At 33.2% G+C, this 15,422-nt stretch overlaps 1 protein-coding gene across 4 annotated transcripts; it reads right to left on the bottom strand.

Annotated features, from left to right (window-relative positions):
- Window positions 1-632: 632 nt before the first annotated feature.
- LOC129792478 (scavenger receptor class B member 1-like) lies at window positions 633-13,272 on the bottom strand. Of its 4 annotated transcripts, none has more exons than XM_055831551.1 (7): window positions 13,130-13,236; window positions 11,423-12,200; window positions 8,181-8,272; window positions 7,883-8,104; window positions 5,509-5,799; window positions 4,839-5,433; window positions 633-1,239 (listed from the first exon to the last, which is right to left on the bottom strand). In XM_055831551.1, exons 2-7 carry the CDS (start codon window positions 11,643-11,645, stop codon window positions 1,019-1,021), a joined length of 1,644 nt encoding a protein of 547 aa, XP_055687526.1. In that variant the 5' UTR covers window positions 11,646-12,200; window positions 13,130-13,236; the 3' UTR covers window positions 633-1,018. The 4 variants fall into 4 exon arrangements, with proteins under 4 accessions (XP_055687526.1, XP_055687527.1, XP_055687528.1 ...); XM_055831552.1 differs by having other exon boundaries at window positions 11,423-12,203; window positions 13,130-13,231; XM_055831553.1 differs by having other exon boundaries at window positions 11,423-12,203; window positions 12,965-13,206.
- Window positions 13,273-15,422: the final 2,150 nt, after the last annotated feature.

The following is a 15,422-nucleotide window of genomic DNA, read 5'->3' as shown; positions in this document are numbered from 1 at the left end:
ATTTTCTTTCATTTAGCTGTATGTATGGATTTTTTCTCTTGCTGTTTTCTTCGTTCATGCTCAAAAAATTCTAGAACAAGAATTTCTTTCCCAAACTCTTTAGACAAGAAATTAATTTAAAAAAAAACTCTCCTTAAATAATATTAGACATTTTTATGAGTTTTTATTAAAAAAAAACAAGCCTTTCCATAGATTTTTAACTTCTTACAGATTAACCCTTTAAGGCTCGCGATCAATCTAACGAGCTGATTGAACTAAAAATAATTTTTCGAGGTTTCTTTGAGCTTAAATAAGACATTTTTGACAAAGAATCCCAACTCAAAAATTTACGGTTATTCGTCCTTCCTGATCCTGTGAATCCTTGGCGATGTCCTTTTGTGGTCATAAAATGATCAGGGATTGTATCCTTAAAGGGTTAATATTCAAATAAATTCCAGAAGAAAATAATTAATCCAATTTGTTTGAATAAGAAATTAAAAGAAAGTTCACCTCTGAAGTAGACATGTCAATGAGCTTTCATTAAAAAGCTTTTCATTTATCGTTTCAAATTCTTAGAATTTTCGAGCATTCGTTCTTCATAAAAAATTTTTTTTAATAAGGTTTTTGGGCAAGAAATTAAAAAAAAAACTCTCTTCTGATCAACAGCATTATATATTTATTTTTTTTTAGTATAAAATTCTCATTTTCATCAACAGAATCTGCGGAAAACCTTACTATACAGTATTTTGTATGTACACAACATCACCTAAAAATCTGTGACGACTTTAGCTGATAGGAATCTAATTTCTTTAATGATGTTCAATTGCAAACGAACCTTATTATAAATCTAACTAAACATTATACGACGGGGAACGTGAATGAACAGATGGCCTCATGAGAAATGCAATCACTTAGCTCCCGGATGCATGGAGCACACGATGTGATTTCTTGTGCTCCAATAAATTACTTCCTGGGAATAATTTTTCAGGAGACGGTGGATGGATTTGGAATTTTTCTTCTTTTTCTTTCTCGTTTTCATTTATTGCTTGGAGTTTTTGCCACGGTGCCAGCACACGCCAATGAGTAGGGCCAGGAAGGTGGCCGTGAGGAGAAGCGTGCCGTATCTCAGACCAATCTGAACAGCGTTCGCACTGAAGGAACTGTGGAAAATGAGCGAGATGAGTTCATCTGAGAATTCACCAGGAACTACTTCTAGCCACAAAACGGGTAGGATATCGCCTTCCTTCAGAGGATAAAGACCTGGATTTAAGAGAAAAATTACAAATTTAGCAGAATCATATTTAATTTTATTTTATAATTAAGGGGGGTCTCTTGGGAAAACTGTTAGAATTTACACATTATTAATATTGTCATTTTTTGGGGTTTTTCTTAAACATGTGTTTCTGATGTTGGTTACATTTGAAGCCTAATTATTGAAGTGTAAGAAAATCACTTTTCGCCATCTTAGGTGCGACGCCATCTTGTGATTTTCCGACTTTTCCACAGAACTGCCCTAAAACACAAAGGTAGGTTTTTCTCAGGATCTACTGAATGGATTTTGATGGGGTAAAAAGCAAATGAAAGAGGGAACATCAATGTAGATTTTGATGTAGCAGAATTTTGAATTTCCATTCTGGGGCTGAGAAAAGTGAAAAAATGTGACTTTTGTTCACAAATTTTTGACATTTTTGCACTTTTCTCAGCCCCAGAGTGGAAATTCAAAATTCTGCTACATCAAAATCTGCATTGGTATTTCCTCTTTTATTTGCTTTTTACCTCATCAAAATCCATCCAGTAGATCCTGAGAAAAACCTACCTTTGTGTTTTGAGAAAAATCTCAAGATGGCGTCGCACTTAAGATGGCGAAAAGTGATTTTCTTACTCTTCAATAATAAGTCTTTAAATGTGGCTAAGATTTGAAACCCAAGTTTAAGAAAAATCCCTAGAAAAATAAAAATATTTAATTTCACCTGCTCTCAAAAGAGACCCCCCTTAATTAGAAAAAGAAATTATTTTAATGCGATTTAAAGAATTTGTGATTTTTTCAAAGGAGACTCTTCATTTTTGTTCATGTTTTTAAATGATTTAAATTTAAATGAGAAAGTCGAAAAGATTCATAATTTTCTTTAGGCCCTGAAGAAGGACTCATGCAGTCCGAAACTTTGGCAAAAAATATATAATATATTTAGCCAAAAAACGACCGAAAGTCCTTCTTCTTAATTGTTTCCATAATGTTCTGGAACTTTCAAAGTTTTCTTTATAAATTGAATCAGAACATTAAAAAATTCAGTAATTTTTAGGGGTATAAATTTTTTTTTAAATAAAAAAAAATGATTTATAATTAAGTTATAAAAGAAAGAATTAAAATCGCGTAATTTAAGCAATTCCAACGGGAAAATCAATGAAACTGAATTGATAACCTCCATATCATGCTCCAATTTAGCCACTCTGGCTACTAAACTAGAACACATTGATATGCATTTGAGAAAATAAGTCTTTGGATTTTCCACAATGAAAAAATCCCAACTTATAGTATTTATGATCTCAATGATAATTTTAAAAAATTCGCAGAATCATTAAGAAAACAAAATTTTAATAAGCATCAGTGGACTTTTTATTCATTTAAAAAGATCAAAATAAGAGATGATCTTTGTGAAAACAAAATTTCCAAATCTCTTAAAAAAAATACTTAAGTTGGATGATGTAAAAAAAATATTGTTATAACAATATTCTAGGAAATTCCTAGAGTTTCTACAGGGCGGCCAGGAAAGTAAGGCATGATTTTAACCGCGAATAACTTTTGATGGACATGAAATATTTGAAAACTTCTGCCGCAAAATGATGCGTAAACTCAAAAAGTTTGATTTGCTTTTTATTTCAAGTCGATGTCTTAAAAATTATAGCCGCTAGAGCAAAAAACGTGAAAATTAGCTTTTGTATGGAAAACGATGAAATATACTGGATTTCATGTCTGTTCAGTTTCTCAAAACCCATTAAAATGTTGCAGAGATCATTAAACAATTGAATATTTGACTAAATTCGAATTAAAGAGGTCTTTCCCGATTTTGTGCGATCAAATATTCAAGCATTCGAAGAATATTTTTGAGTAAAAACAGATAATGCCATAATCGGCAATTCAGCGTTTATTTGACATGAAAAGCAATATATTTGTCATGGAGAAAAAGCTTTTTCCACGTTTTTTTTTGCTCTAGCGGCTACATTAATAAATAAAAAGAAAATAAAACTTTTTGAGTTTACGCATCTTTTGGCGGCAGAAGTTTTTAAATATCTCATGTGAATCAAAAGTTATCCGCGATTATAATCATGGCCTAATTTCCTTGCCACCCCGTATAATAAATGTTAAACCGTTCATTAAATAAAACAAGACGTCAAATATACGAAATTCTATGCATTTTATGCTCAATAGAATATTTTTAATATTTCCCCTTCACCGCTTTTATTTTATTTCTTCTACATATTAGTTTAACACGACCTTTCCCTCATTTTTCTTAATAAAAATAATTAATGTTTTGAATTAATGTTTTGAATTAAATAAATATGAATTTGCTGCCCTATTTTCATTTTTATGTTTCCCTGTATTTATTATTTAAATATTTGATTTAATAATTTTTTGGAAGAAAGAAATTAAAAGTCAATCATAACGCGTCCAGTTATTAGAGTTGGTATACCACAACGCGGATGGATCAGTCTATGCGTTGTAATTTAATTTTTAAGTAGTATTAGTAGGCAAAGTTGATTTTTTTTATGAAATTCATCAATTTGAAAGACAAAAATGGTTATATCTCAAGTTCTATTGCACATACAGAAATTTCTTGACTAGTTCTGGAAAGGTATTGAAATAAGCTATAATCTGACATATATTTCGATACATTTCAAGGTCACCTCCAGAACACAAAATGGCGGATTTTTGTTCAACAAAAACAGTTTTTTGCACTTTTCGTCCTAAAGGAATGGTTCTAGAGGTTTCTGATGTTCTAGAAAGTTGTAGAGTTTTGCAAAACCTTTAATTTGATACCAAATTGAGCAAAATCGGACAATCCGTTCAAGAGATATGGCTCTTAGAACTTTTCAAATTCAAGAATTTTTCAAATGGCCATATCTTCTAAACGGCGACATAGATTTTCTTCATTTTCGGGCTGGTGAAAGATATTGAGTCAGGCTACAACATATCAAAATTTAAAAGATTTGCCTAATGGGGATTCGGAGATATTGCCCCTTAAAGTTAGGCAATTTTTGTTTTTGTTTTTAGCGCCTCTTGCGGATGTTTTTGAAACTTGAAATGTTCTAAACAGTTGTAGGGCTTCTCAATACCTTTCATTTGATACCAAGATGGTCAAAATCGGTCAAGCCGTTCTCGAGATATATCGAAAAAACACTTTTTGCTTTAGGCCGCCATATTTGCTAAACGGCTTGACCGATTGTCAAGTATGAATTGTTGATGAAAACGTCTCAATGAGCCCTACAACATACTAAAATTTCAGATCTCTAGCTATAAGGGAAATGGTTGCCGATGTTTCAAAATGGCGGACGGCGGCCATTTTGAATTTTGAAAATGCGAAAAAATGAAATTTTACACCCACATTTCTATAGAAAACTTCAAACCGGAAGTCTCTATCTGTTACCGTTCTTGAGATATAAGGCAAAGTTTGGGCGACCGGCCGGCAGGACGGCCGGCCGGCAGGCCGGCCGGATCAAAAATTTTCCACCACCATTTTCGTAATGTGGGAAGTCTAAAACGTGCTCATACCAAGTTTGAGCCCGATCTGAGGTGGTCGGTTTTTCCGACGATTACAATACTTGGTATGCCACGATTGTGGTATTACCAACTAATAACTCACTTGACGTAAATGCCGGTTGGAAGACTTCAACGTTAATTTGGAATCTCGATGCTCCATTTATGGGGAAAGCTAATCTGGGATGAATATCTGCATATGTCATATGCTTCTCAGGGTCTGGATGCAATCCCGAAATTTTGTCATAGAGCCTCTCATCTCCGGTGTAGAAATGCGGGAAGGAGAGATAAATTGGGGCACCGTAGGCACAAATGGAGGAATTGAAGAGTCCCGATTTGGGGCATTCATCCGCCGTTTGGTGGCAGTAGCACTGATTATCGGGATTAACTTTGGGATTTGCAAAGACATCATCGGGTGCTTTGTAGCGCCATGCGGGAATCCCATCAAAGACTGTCACATCTTTCTCATACTCCAACGGAAATTTCCGACACATATCCTTAATGTAGAGCTCCAGTCGGTCTTTCTTCTGCAGCAAATGCGGGGGGAATTGTGAACCATCAGTCCCACCCATGAGATTGCACTCGTCTGATGTCCAGAAGTCAATTGAATCCTCCCCATTGAGACTGAGAATTTTAGCCAATTGCCTGATATCACCTTCACCTGTGTGAATGGTGAAATTATCCAGACTTGTGGCGTTTCTCTGAAAGTCAACAATAGACATTTTCTTAGCTTTTTTAAGAAAAAAGGAGATCATGCAAAATTGTGGCGCAATTACATTAATAAGAAGACCAAATTTCTCAAATGGTGGCCGCTCTTCGGGAGGAAGCATTGTCTTTGAGACACTGATGAGTCCATCCTCATATCCCCAGAGGAATTCATTTACAGGCAGATGCTTGAAAACAGTAGAACTTGTGGCTGAGAGTGCTGTATTGAGGCCTAATTGAACAAAAAATCCTCTATCCTTGACTTTCTTCATCGCCGTCAGCATTGGAATATTCGGAACAGTGATATTCTCCAAGTCTGACCAAGTATTCATATCAGGTAGAAAGTAGTTGACTCTCTTTTCCTGTTAAAAGCAAAAAAAAACAAATAAAAAATATTAAAATTCAATTAATCAGAAGAAATTAGAGAAAAACATGCCAAAGATCTTCTGCAGAAGCTAATCTGCTCTTATATTTTATATCAGCTGTCAGGAAAAGTTAAATATTGCATCCCAAATCACAATTTCTCTCGTGTTTGCATAAAAACATTCTTATCAGCCCCCGAACTTGTCTATTCGTCAATAAATTTTATTTTTATCCGCACTATCAGTTACGGAATCGATAAGCAGCATCACGCTCTTCCATTCTTTGCGCGCGCGGAAAAGTTTTACTAAAGAAAAATTGGCGGGAAAATCCGCAGCATCTACACGAACGATCTCCACACAGAATACCGGAAGTAAAGCTTCTCCCAGATGTGAGTGACAAATCAACAAAAAAATCTCTTGATAAAATATTTGACTTTAAACAAATTAACGATTGACCTCAATTGATCTTGAGATGATCTTTGGCTTCTTTTTTTGAGGTCATGGTGAGATCGCACGTTTTTTTTTCATAAAGCAAATAAAATTATTACGTCAAAAAAATTCAGCGACAATATCGAAAGATCTATGAACTTGAAAATGCTTTGCATTAGTGTTTCTTTTTCTCAAGGAGCCTCTTTGGTATTGAAGAGTTCAGTTGCTTTTTTTCTTCTCTTCAACAAAATACACACAAAAATGTTGATTTATGATTAGAAAATTTATAAAAGAAAATCACATAAAATGAATCAAAATTGAAAGATTTTCTTGTGATAAAAAACGGAAATATTTAGTAGGTATGTGAAGAATGAGGAAGAAAATATTAATTTTGTGAGGAAGAATTTCAATTTAATCCATTTAATAAATTCAAAGAGATTCGCAACTATTTTGAGTCGGAAATAATGGTAATTGTACCTACATAACTTTAATTTTATGCTAAATAGCAAAAATAAATATTTTTATAATTTCCTCATAGTTTAAACATTATCTGTTTAAACTCACTGACGAAACATTAGCACAAATGTTTCATGAATTAAAAGAGAAATGAAACACAAGAAACAAGAAACATAATTGTGACGTCATTGTTTGCATTTTGGGTATATCTTTGCCGACTTTTCCTAACTAATTTTAAGTGAATACGGTAAGCCTATAACGCATTTTCCAGTTTTTAAACAATTTTTTTATTTAATAATCATTCTAATGAAGGAGTTTACTAGTTTCTATATGGGAAAATTCCTCATTCAAAAAAATAATCAGAATACGCGTACCTAATCTTATAGAAAATAAGAACAAGAATAACTTTTCAATCACATTGGGATTAGATAAGAAAAGTCGATAAAGATTTGCTCTAAAATATGGAAAATGACGTCACTATCGCGTTTTTGTCTCTTTAAATGTATAAAGGCTCCAACAGATGGACGAGAAATTTCTCGTGCGGTGCGGTGGGGAGGTTTTCGGCCAATCAGAAGCGAGAGGTGGCTCACACATTCTCACCGCACCGTACGAGAACGTTTTTCGGCCAATCCGAAGCGACGATGGGCCACGAAATCCTCGCCGCACCGCATCGCACGAGAAATTTCTCGTCCATCTGTTGGAGCCTTTAAGCATAAAATTACCTGTAGAAAGACCCTGACAGAGCTTTAACGTAAATGCTTCTCACAAAAAACGCAAAACAATACAAAAGTGACGTCATTGTTTGCATATTTGGGAAAATTTTTTACGTGTTTTTTCCTCATTTATTCTAGAATAGAAAGTGGGTAATTTCTTTGATGATTTTCTATTCTTATTACATCCTTCATAAAATTACGCGTATCTTGATTATTCCCTCAAATAAGAGTTTTTCTCCTACATAAGCGAATAAACTCCTTTTCTATTTTTTCTTTATTCCGGGCTTTGTGTTAAAATTGATTTAAATTATTCAACATAATTTCGCCAAATCAATATGGAATGCATTTTCTTATCTCATATTGCTTATTGCATCTTATCTCCGTCTTAAGCAAATAAATTGAATGAGCTGTTTGAAAGCTATCATCAATGAAAGTCCACCAGGCACTCCACCACATGGGAAAAAAAGAACTAAAAATAGACTCACCCTGTACGATATCGTATTGTTATCATTGAAAACAATGTCTTCTTTGGTGAGTTTCTCGTAGTACACGTATGGGCCAATTTCTTCGACTACCAACTTTTCGTCTGTGCCATCATTGAAGCGATCAACGTTGGTGTAGTTGAAGATGTAGACCTTCAAGTAGCTGTGCAATGGTGGATTAGCCCACCATTCTGCGGCCAATGTATTTTCTCTTAATACTAATCTCTACACGGATGGAAGGAAGAAAAATGTAATTTCATGAGAAATTGTTCACACGATCACTTCCGCGATGGCAACTTACAGATATAAGTGTGTCATTGTAGAGTTCTGTAAACCACATGATGAAGAATCCTGTGGCACTTATCACAAATCCCATTAAGAGTAGAACAATTGCTGAAAGACAATTGAAATGTTAGAAGAAAATAAATTGTAGGTACATGATATTATATGTAAATCGATCTTATCGCTGAATATGCCGAAGGCTATGTTTAATGGTTAGATTGAATATGGGATGGAGCGGAGGGAAAAAATGGAAATTCAGTGAATTTTACATTTAATTCGCTAATTTTCTCACTACATCGCGTCCCTTCAATTTACTCTAACACTGTGCACCCGCACATTCAATGAGTTTGCTGGAAAATGATCACTTACAACGACTGAAGATATAAATCTAAATGAAGGTCTTAATGAATGGATTCTACTGACTGAGATTATTTGCAAAGAATTTTATGTATTTTTCAATAAAAAAAATCCATTTTTGTTGCCTCTACTGCACTGATAAATTAATTTGGTGGCATAATATACATATGTGGTAATCAATTATGTTCTCATTATAACGTGGAGCGCAATCGTTGTTATCACTTTGCTTGCGTTAAATCACTGCAAGAGAGATAATCGCCAATTATCGCCATGGGGCCCAATAAATATGCGATAAGTCGAAATTTTATTCTTCCCAAAAAGCTTCTAACTTCCTTAAAATTTTATAAACTTCTTCCACAATTATTTTATACATAAACTTTAATATTTATTTGTAGAAAAAACGTTAAAAAATTATAAACTGATATTTATCTAAAGTGTCTTATGAAAAACATTTAAACAGAAGTCTGTCCATGACAAGCTATCAGTCAGTCTTGCAAAATTGTTTACACTCATGATAGTGATTGTTTGGCGTAAAAAATAGATCCAACAGTGAGAGCTTTCAATGTCTTTTTTTGAAAATTCCCTGCATCATTACACTTTGTCTCAATTATATTTTATCATAACAAAATAAATTATTTATTTCTTTTAATAAAACCCATCTAAGAGCAATTATTTCTCTATCCCTTATGCTGTTTATTTTCTCATTAAGAACGCATAGAATATGTACATATGTATGGTAGTGTCTTTTATAAAAAAAAAATCTATTGCGTGGATTCTTAAGAATTTTTCCACTATCTCGGAAAAATCCATTCATTGCCAACCATGTCATTGAGTAAAGACCAGTAGGCACAACCACATGCGCGGAGAAACAGCATAAAGCACAATAACTTTATATTGTATTTAATCTTCATTAACATTTAATAATTGGTGCAGATTAAGTGGATTGCATACTGGATTCTTTACTGGTTTACCGTCCCACCCAAACAATTCTTCTACAACGTGGTAAGGAAAGCCTTGTGAATGTCGTCAATACTTAATTGAAAGCAATATACCTACAATGCCTATATAATATTAAAAACAATTTAATTCTCTTAGAATAAGAATTTCCATTTATTTTATTGAAAATTTCGTAATGCAATTTAAAACATATATTAGGCTTTTTATTAACAATATTTCGCTATTTATTGAAGGTCGTTTCATTGCGAAACTTTCAGACTTCTTTGCGACAAACAGTCTAGCGAAAATTAAAGGAGGTTATTCACCTTGATGGTGCTTGTAAAAAAATATGTAAAAGAAAGCTTCCATCGTTGCATAGCTGATAATAATAAAGAAATAACGATTTAAAATAATTTTTCCTAGCATTTTATAAGATAAAAATATCTTAAAGGAGTTTATTTATTTTTAGACATTTATATAATGTTTTGCAGGTACCCAGACACAAAATCTTGCTATAGTATCTACTATGCTCTTAAAGACAATCAAACAATCTTTCTACAGACCTTAGAATATTTTAGATTTTCGCAAAAAAACATAAGCCACGCCCCTCATAATTTTCCCTTTCAGTGCATGATGCATATGTGTCAGTGCTTCCACAAACGATTTTTAATTTAAAAATCAATAAAAAACAAACCTGATAGATCACAACAAACTTGAAGTAATTAAAGTTCCCTTAATATGTAAAATTTATCACGATTAAATAAATTTTATTTTGTAAAAACATAAAAAAATATAATCAGCAGTGATTCAAATGATAAACAAAATATAAATCGAAGCACTGACGCATATGTTCTGTGCACTGAGAGTAACTTTTCCATGCAACAGATAGGTGTGATGATTATGCATTTTAAGCAAAATATTTCTTACTGATCACAAAAAGAAAAAAAAATACTAATTTCAATAGTTAGGTTGCGTATATTCGAAAAATATCAAAAAGCTTAAAATGAATAATGTCCTTTCTATTCAAATAAATTCAATTTTCAAAGAAAAAAAAATGTTGAATTGAACTAAATAATTTCTTTTAATCCAATTAGATGTGGGTGTTACTAAATTATTCAATCCTTAAAATATTCGATGGTATTATTATTATATTATTAATCATAATATTAATCATTAAAAAAAATTCTTTCAAACTCTATATACTGATTAATGAAATTCCAGGGAAGATTTGAACACTAAAGTTCAAAAAATTCCACGATAAATTTATAATTCTTCATACCCAATGTCTCAAATAATTTCTAGCTTATCATTTTTATTTCTTAAAAGTCTCAAATTAATTATATTACTACGACGCCTTTTTTATTAAAGTTTTTGTTCAAAGATTTGAAAAAAAAACCTTTCAGATAAGGAAATGATTTTCAAAAAAAAACTGACTCGCCACTATCTCTTCCACATTTTCTTCTCTATTCTTCCCATTTTCTCGAGAAAATTCAAATGATTAAGCATATTAATGGACAGAGGTCTTTTGTGAGTGTCTTTTTTGTTGTAATTTGTTTGGCCGCTAATCTCCTTCCTCGGTGGCTGAGTATAAAAAAAAAAGTTCTGCGTCTTATCGTGTTTTTAAAACTTGAACTCAACAAAGATAGGTCGCATTGAGAGGTCAGAGCGTCAGTGATAAGGCAGCATGAAGTTGAAATGCTCTGTGGCTCATTGAGTTTAAAAGTGAAGAAGTCAGCGTCTCCTTAACAGAATAATTCCACTGATTTTGCTAATAAAAATTTTAGCACGATTACGCAGATTTGTTGCGACAACTAACGGCTTTCGCTTATTTTGTACCATACGAAGAGCATAGACCGACAAAAAATCACCATAAGACGAGATTACGAACCGTTTCCGCATTTGGAGCTTTCGGGTCATAAAAATGGGAGCTTTTGTGAGTTTTTTCTTTACTGCGCACATGGAACTTACCTAATAGAGTGATTTTCTTCTTCTTGGCTACACTGACTTTGCCCTCATCCTTGGATGAGCTGCTTCCAAAAATATCAAGTAGTGTATCCAAGAAAGTCCTTTTCTTCTCCACAACAGGTGTAAACTGCATAATTGCCGTAGGAACTATTTGTTCTTTTGCCGGAGGTTGAAGCATTCGTTCTTCCTCTTCCGTATTCAGAGGAATTTCCTTAGTTTCCTCCATTTTTCCTCAATTTTTTTTTTGGTTTACAATTGCGATATAGTCACTTTAACAGGGTGAACGAAAAAACAAACAAAACACACAGAAAAAATGGGAAAAGAAAAGCACTTTCGCGAGCAAAAAAGCACAGAATTTGCCGGAAATTCTCTTCGCTAGAATCTCTCACGAGGCATCCCTCATCGCCCGATTGAACAAAAAAAATACCTTATCCAGGCACGTCTCCTGGGAAGCACCGAGTGACTCTGGTCAAGTGTGCGCCACAACTGAAGTCCTGTAGCTGTCTGGAGCGGAATCTCTCTCCCAGTGATTCGGATGGAGGCGCCTTATCGCTTTGCTGCCACATGGGAGGGAGATATAGAGCAGCTGCCTTGATAACACCGCCGACCCAGAAGTGCCCAACAAGATGATGAACTTGGGTGCGTACCACTTTCGATATCACAACATTGGATAAATATGTACAACACACATATATATGATGCTTTTATCAGGGAAAGCTCTCCCGTAGTACTGCGTATTTTTTTTTTTCATTCAGCCACAATAGACTCACTGGGTGTTGATCTGCTGGAGAGATAATTTTATATTTGCAAATTTTTTTCTGCATTTTTGCCCAACGTGATTCTCTGTGAGTCACACAGAGTTTAATGTTGACAAATCCCCCCAGGAGGAGAATGCACTCCATGTGAGTGATAAGGCCACACACATTTTCTCTTGCAATCACTCCTTTTGCATTATGAAAATTTATTTATTCTTTTTAATGGCGACACAGATAAACAGATTTTTTTTATTTATTAAATAATCTTTTTTTTTTAAACACTTGAGAAGCTTTTGAGAGGGGCTTGAAGAGTCTTTGAATAAATTTATTTTCCATGGTATGAAGCGCTTTGAAGGGTATAATGACGCGAAGATAGGTATCGGAAATTTAAAAAAAATGATTTGAGGAAAAACTAAAGTAACTGAAAGGATAAAAAAAGTTAAATCCGCAATATTGGAAAAATAAATTAGAAGAAAAACTTGTATCTTCTCAATAGTTATTTTCTTCTTTATTGTTTCTTTTCAATTGATAATTTAAATTCATATTAAAGCGGAAAATTATGTTTTTAGGGAAATTTTACACAATCAATCCTACTTGGAAAATTTTTTATCATTTTTTAAAGGAAAAACTTTAAATAGAGTTCCAGGGAGCTTTGGGATCTTTTTTTATTTTTCAATAAAACTATAATAAATAGTTAAATTTTTATAACACTCAAGACTTTCTTATCACATTTAATATTTTTTTTTATCTTTGAAAACCTTTTTTAAAATGGTTATCAACGTTCAAAAACCTTTTTTTTTGTTTTAATTTTATTCACGATCTATTTGCAGAATGATTTCCCTGAAAATCCAAATTAACACTTCAAAAAAAAACCAAAAAATCACAATAATTCATTCTTATTCATGTGTTCGTGTTTCATCCTTAAAAAAGAAATTTAAAAAAGCTCCCACTGCACCTTTTCAACGAGAAAAACTATCAACTGGCACTTGCGAGAATTTATTTGATGAAAACTCCGCGAAGCAGGAAAATTCTCCCTCACTCGCGGAATGATAAGAAGAAACTGTGTTGACACGAGCATTCTGTATTAAATAGAAATCAATCTCGCATGTTTGCAATAGTGGTGTGATAAAATTGCACCTGTATAATTGCCATGTTATTTTCATTAATAACGCATCGACTCACCCAATGTGCTCACCTCCGCATACATTCATGTTCACGTGCTCAAGAAGTATCGAGAGCATCTTATGCGAATCCAATAGGTATAGAATGGAAGGGTAGATATCACATTTTTTTTCTCCACCTCCCAAATTATCTTATCTTTACTTCTTTTCTATTTGTTCTTCAAATGATCGCACGCCTCCCAATTCTCCAATTAAAACAATTTGTAAGTATTTAATTTGATGAGAATTTGCAATGATTTAGTGGAAAATTATATGGAGAGAGCATGAAAGATATGAATAGATATTTATTTGCATAAATAACCGTTTTATTTGCTTAAATTCTCATGAAAGTTGTAATTTTGAGGGGGTGGATTTAGCACATGAATGCAGCGATTATCGACCGTTGCATTATTTAAAAATTGTCCCAACGCAGCGTTTGGGACGACCATTGCTATACAGAAAAAAAATGAGGAACAGGTACACTGAAAAAAATATTTGTAAGCTTAGTGTTTTTTTTTAACTTTTCTTACTTACTTAAAATATTTGTAAGTTAAGTGTTTTTTTTTTAAACTTAACTTTACTTACTTACTTAACCGGTACTACAGCTGGTCTCCAGCCTTGGCCTGATATAGGATCATCCTCCATCTGTTTCTATCCCATGCCTTTACTATCTGTATTTTCCTGGCTTGAATCAATGATTTTTCCAATTTTCCGGTCGTCGCCAGAGTGAATATTTCATCCAATAAAGTACACTTACTTCCCAAAACTTTCAACTCTCATCCGGGCCTTTCTCAATGACTGGAATTGGGTGAATTAACTTTTGCCATGTGCTACCGCGTGTCGGCAGAATTTCTCCATTTTTCACGGAAATTGACCCTATAGTAATACTAACGCTATATAGCGATATTCCACTGGAAATACTGTGGTAGGTTCGAAAGCTTTGAGAAGTAAGCGTACTTTATTGGACTGAAATATCCACTTCCTGGTGACCATCGGAAAATTGAAAAAAATATTTTAAACTTTTTTTTCAGTCGTTCTTCTATTCACTTTTTTGCAATTCGAGAAAAAACGGCATTTTGTACCACGTCTTAGCAACATACTCCTTTTCGGTTAATATATCTTTTTGCTTATTATCTGGTGTATGTCATTTTCAATATCTCAAGTAACTTTGGGTTTATATTCCAGCGACCAAGAAATCCTTGAAATCGTTGAAATTTCAAAAGAAATTCTTGAAATTTCAAGGACTTCTTGGTCGCTGAAACCGTTTCTTCACTTCTCCTTTGTACTTTTATTTGAAATACATATTTGATCTGCACGGTAGAACTTCTGCGACGTAGACTGTTTCTGCATAGGATTTTAGCAATCAATAGTAACTTCTTTACTGTGATACCCAGGCAACTCAAAGTAGTCGTAATGTACTACATTCCAAAATAAAGTAGTACATAATGTAATACATAAACTTATTACGACTAGTTTTCTTAAAAACTACTAAGCATTTAATTTTTGTGTATTATTTTGTTGAAATATCGTAGAGTGATTGACGTCGTCTACTTATATGATTCAATTTTGAACAAGGATACAATAATAATTAAAATATTGGAAAAATAGTTTTGAATAGTCGTGAAAACCTAAAAATACGACGTCTTAAAGTACTACATAAAGTTGTCAAAGCAGTCAATAGTCGTGGCGTGTTGCTTGGGATAGATACTTCCACTCCTTAGATCTGCATCGTGATAGATACCGCCACATAAAATCAACGAACAATGTTAACAAAAAAATATTTTTTACGACTTCGGATTAAGATATTGTCGGACATTGACAGATATGATGATAAAATTAAGTTACTAAGAAAACAAATTACCTTCCTTTTTTGCTCATACATATTATGAGAATATCCAGTTTTTTAATCATTTTTCTGACTGTTAGATTATAAAGTGAAAAATTATTGTGTTCCAATCCAAATCTTACTAATTTAAAAATACTAAATATTGGGCCTTATTTAGCGACCAAGAAACTCTTGAAATTCGCTTTAAATCTTGAAATTTCAGTACAAAATTTAAAGATTTCAAGAGTTTCTTGGTCGCTGAA

This window comes from Lutzomyia longipalpis, chromosome 3, assembly GCF_024334085.1.
Source record: "Lutzomyia longipalpis isolate SR_M1_2022 chromosome 3, ASM2433408v1".
NCBI classification, from domain to species: Eukaryota; Metazoa; Arthropoda; class Insecta; order Diptera; family Psychodidae; genus Lutzomyia; species Lutzomyia longipalpis.
This window is presented reverse-complemented; position numbering and strand designations above follow the sequence as displayed.

Bases quoted from the DNA above. Each gene is read 5' to 3' on its own strand.
- LOC129792478 (XM_055831550.1), bottom strand. From the start codon at position 11,645: ATGGAGGAAACTAAGGAAATTCCTCTGAATACGGAAGAGGAAGAACGA. The intron at 8,105-8,180 runs GTAAGTTGCCAT...CCATCCGTGTAG, and splicing joins ACAATGACACACTTATATCT to AGATTAGTATTAAGAGAAAA. The intron at 5,434-5,508 runs GTAATTGCGCCA...GTTGACTTTCAG, and splicing joins AATTTGGTCTTCTTATTAAT to AGAAACGCCACAAGTCTGGA.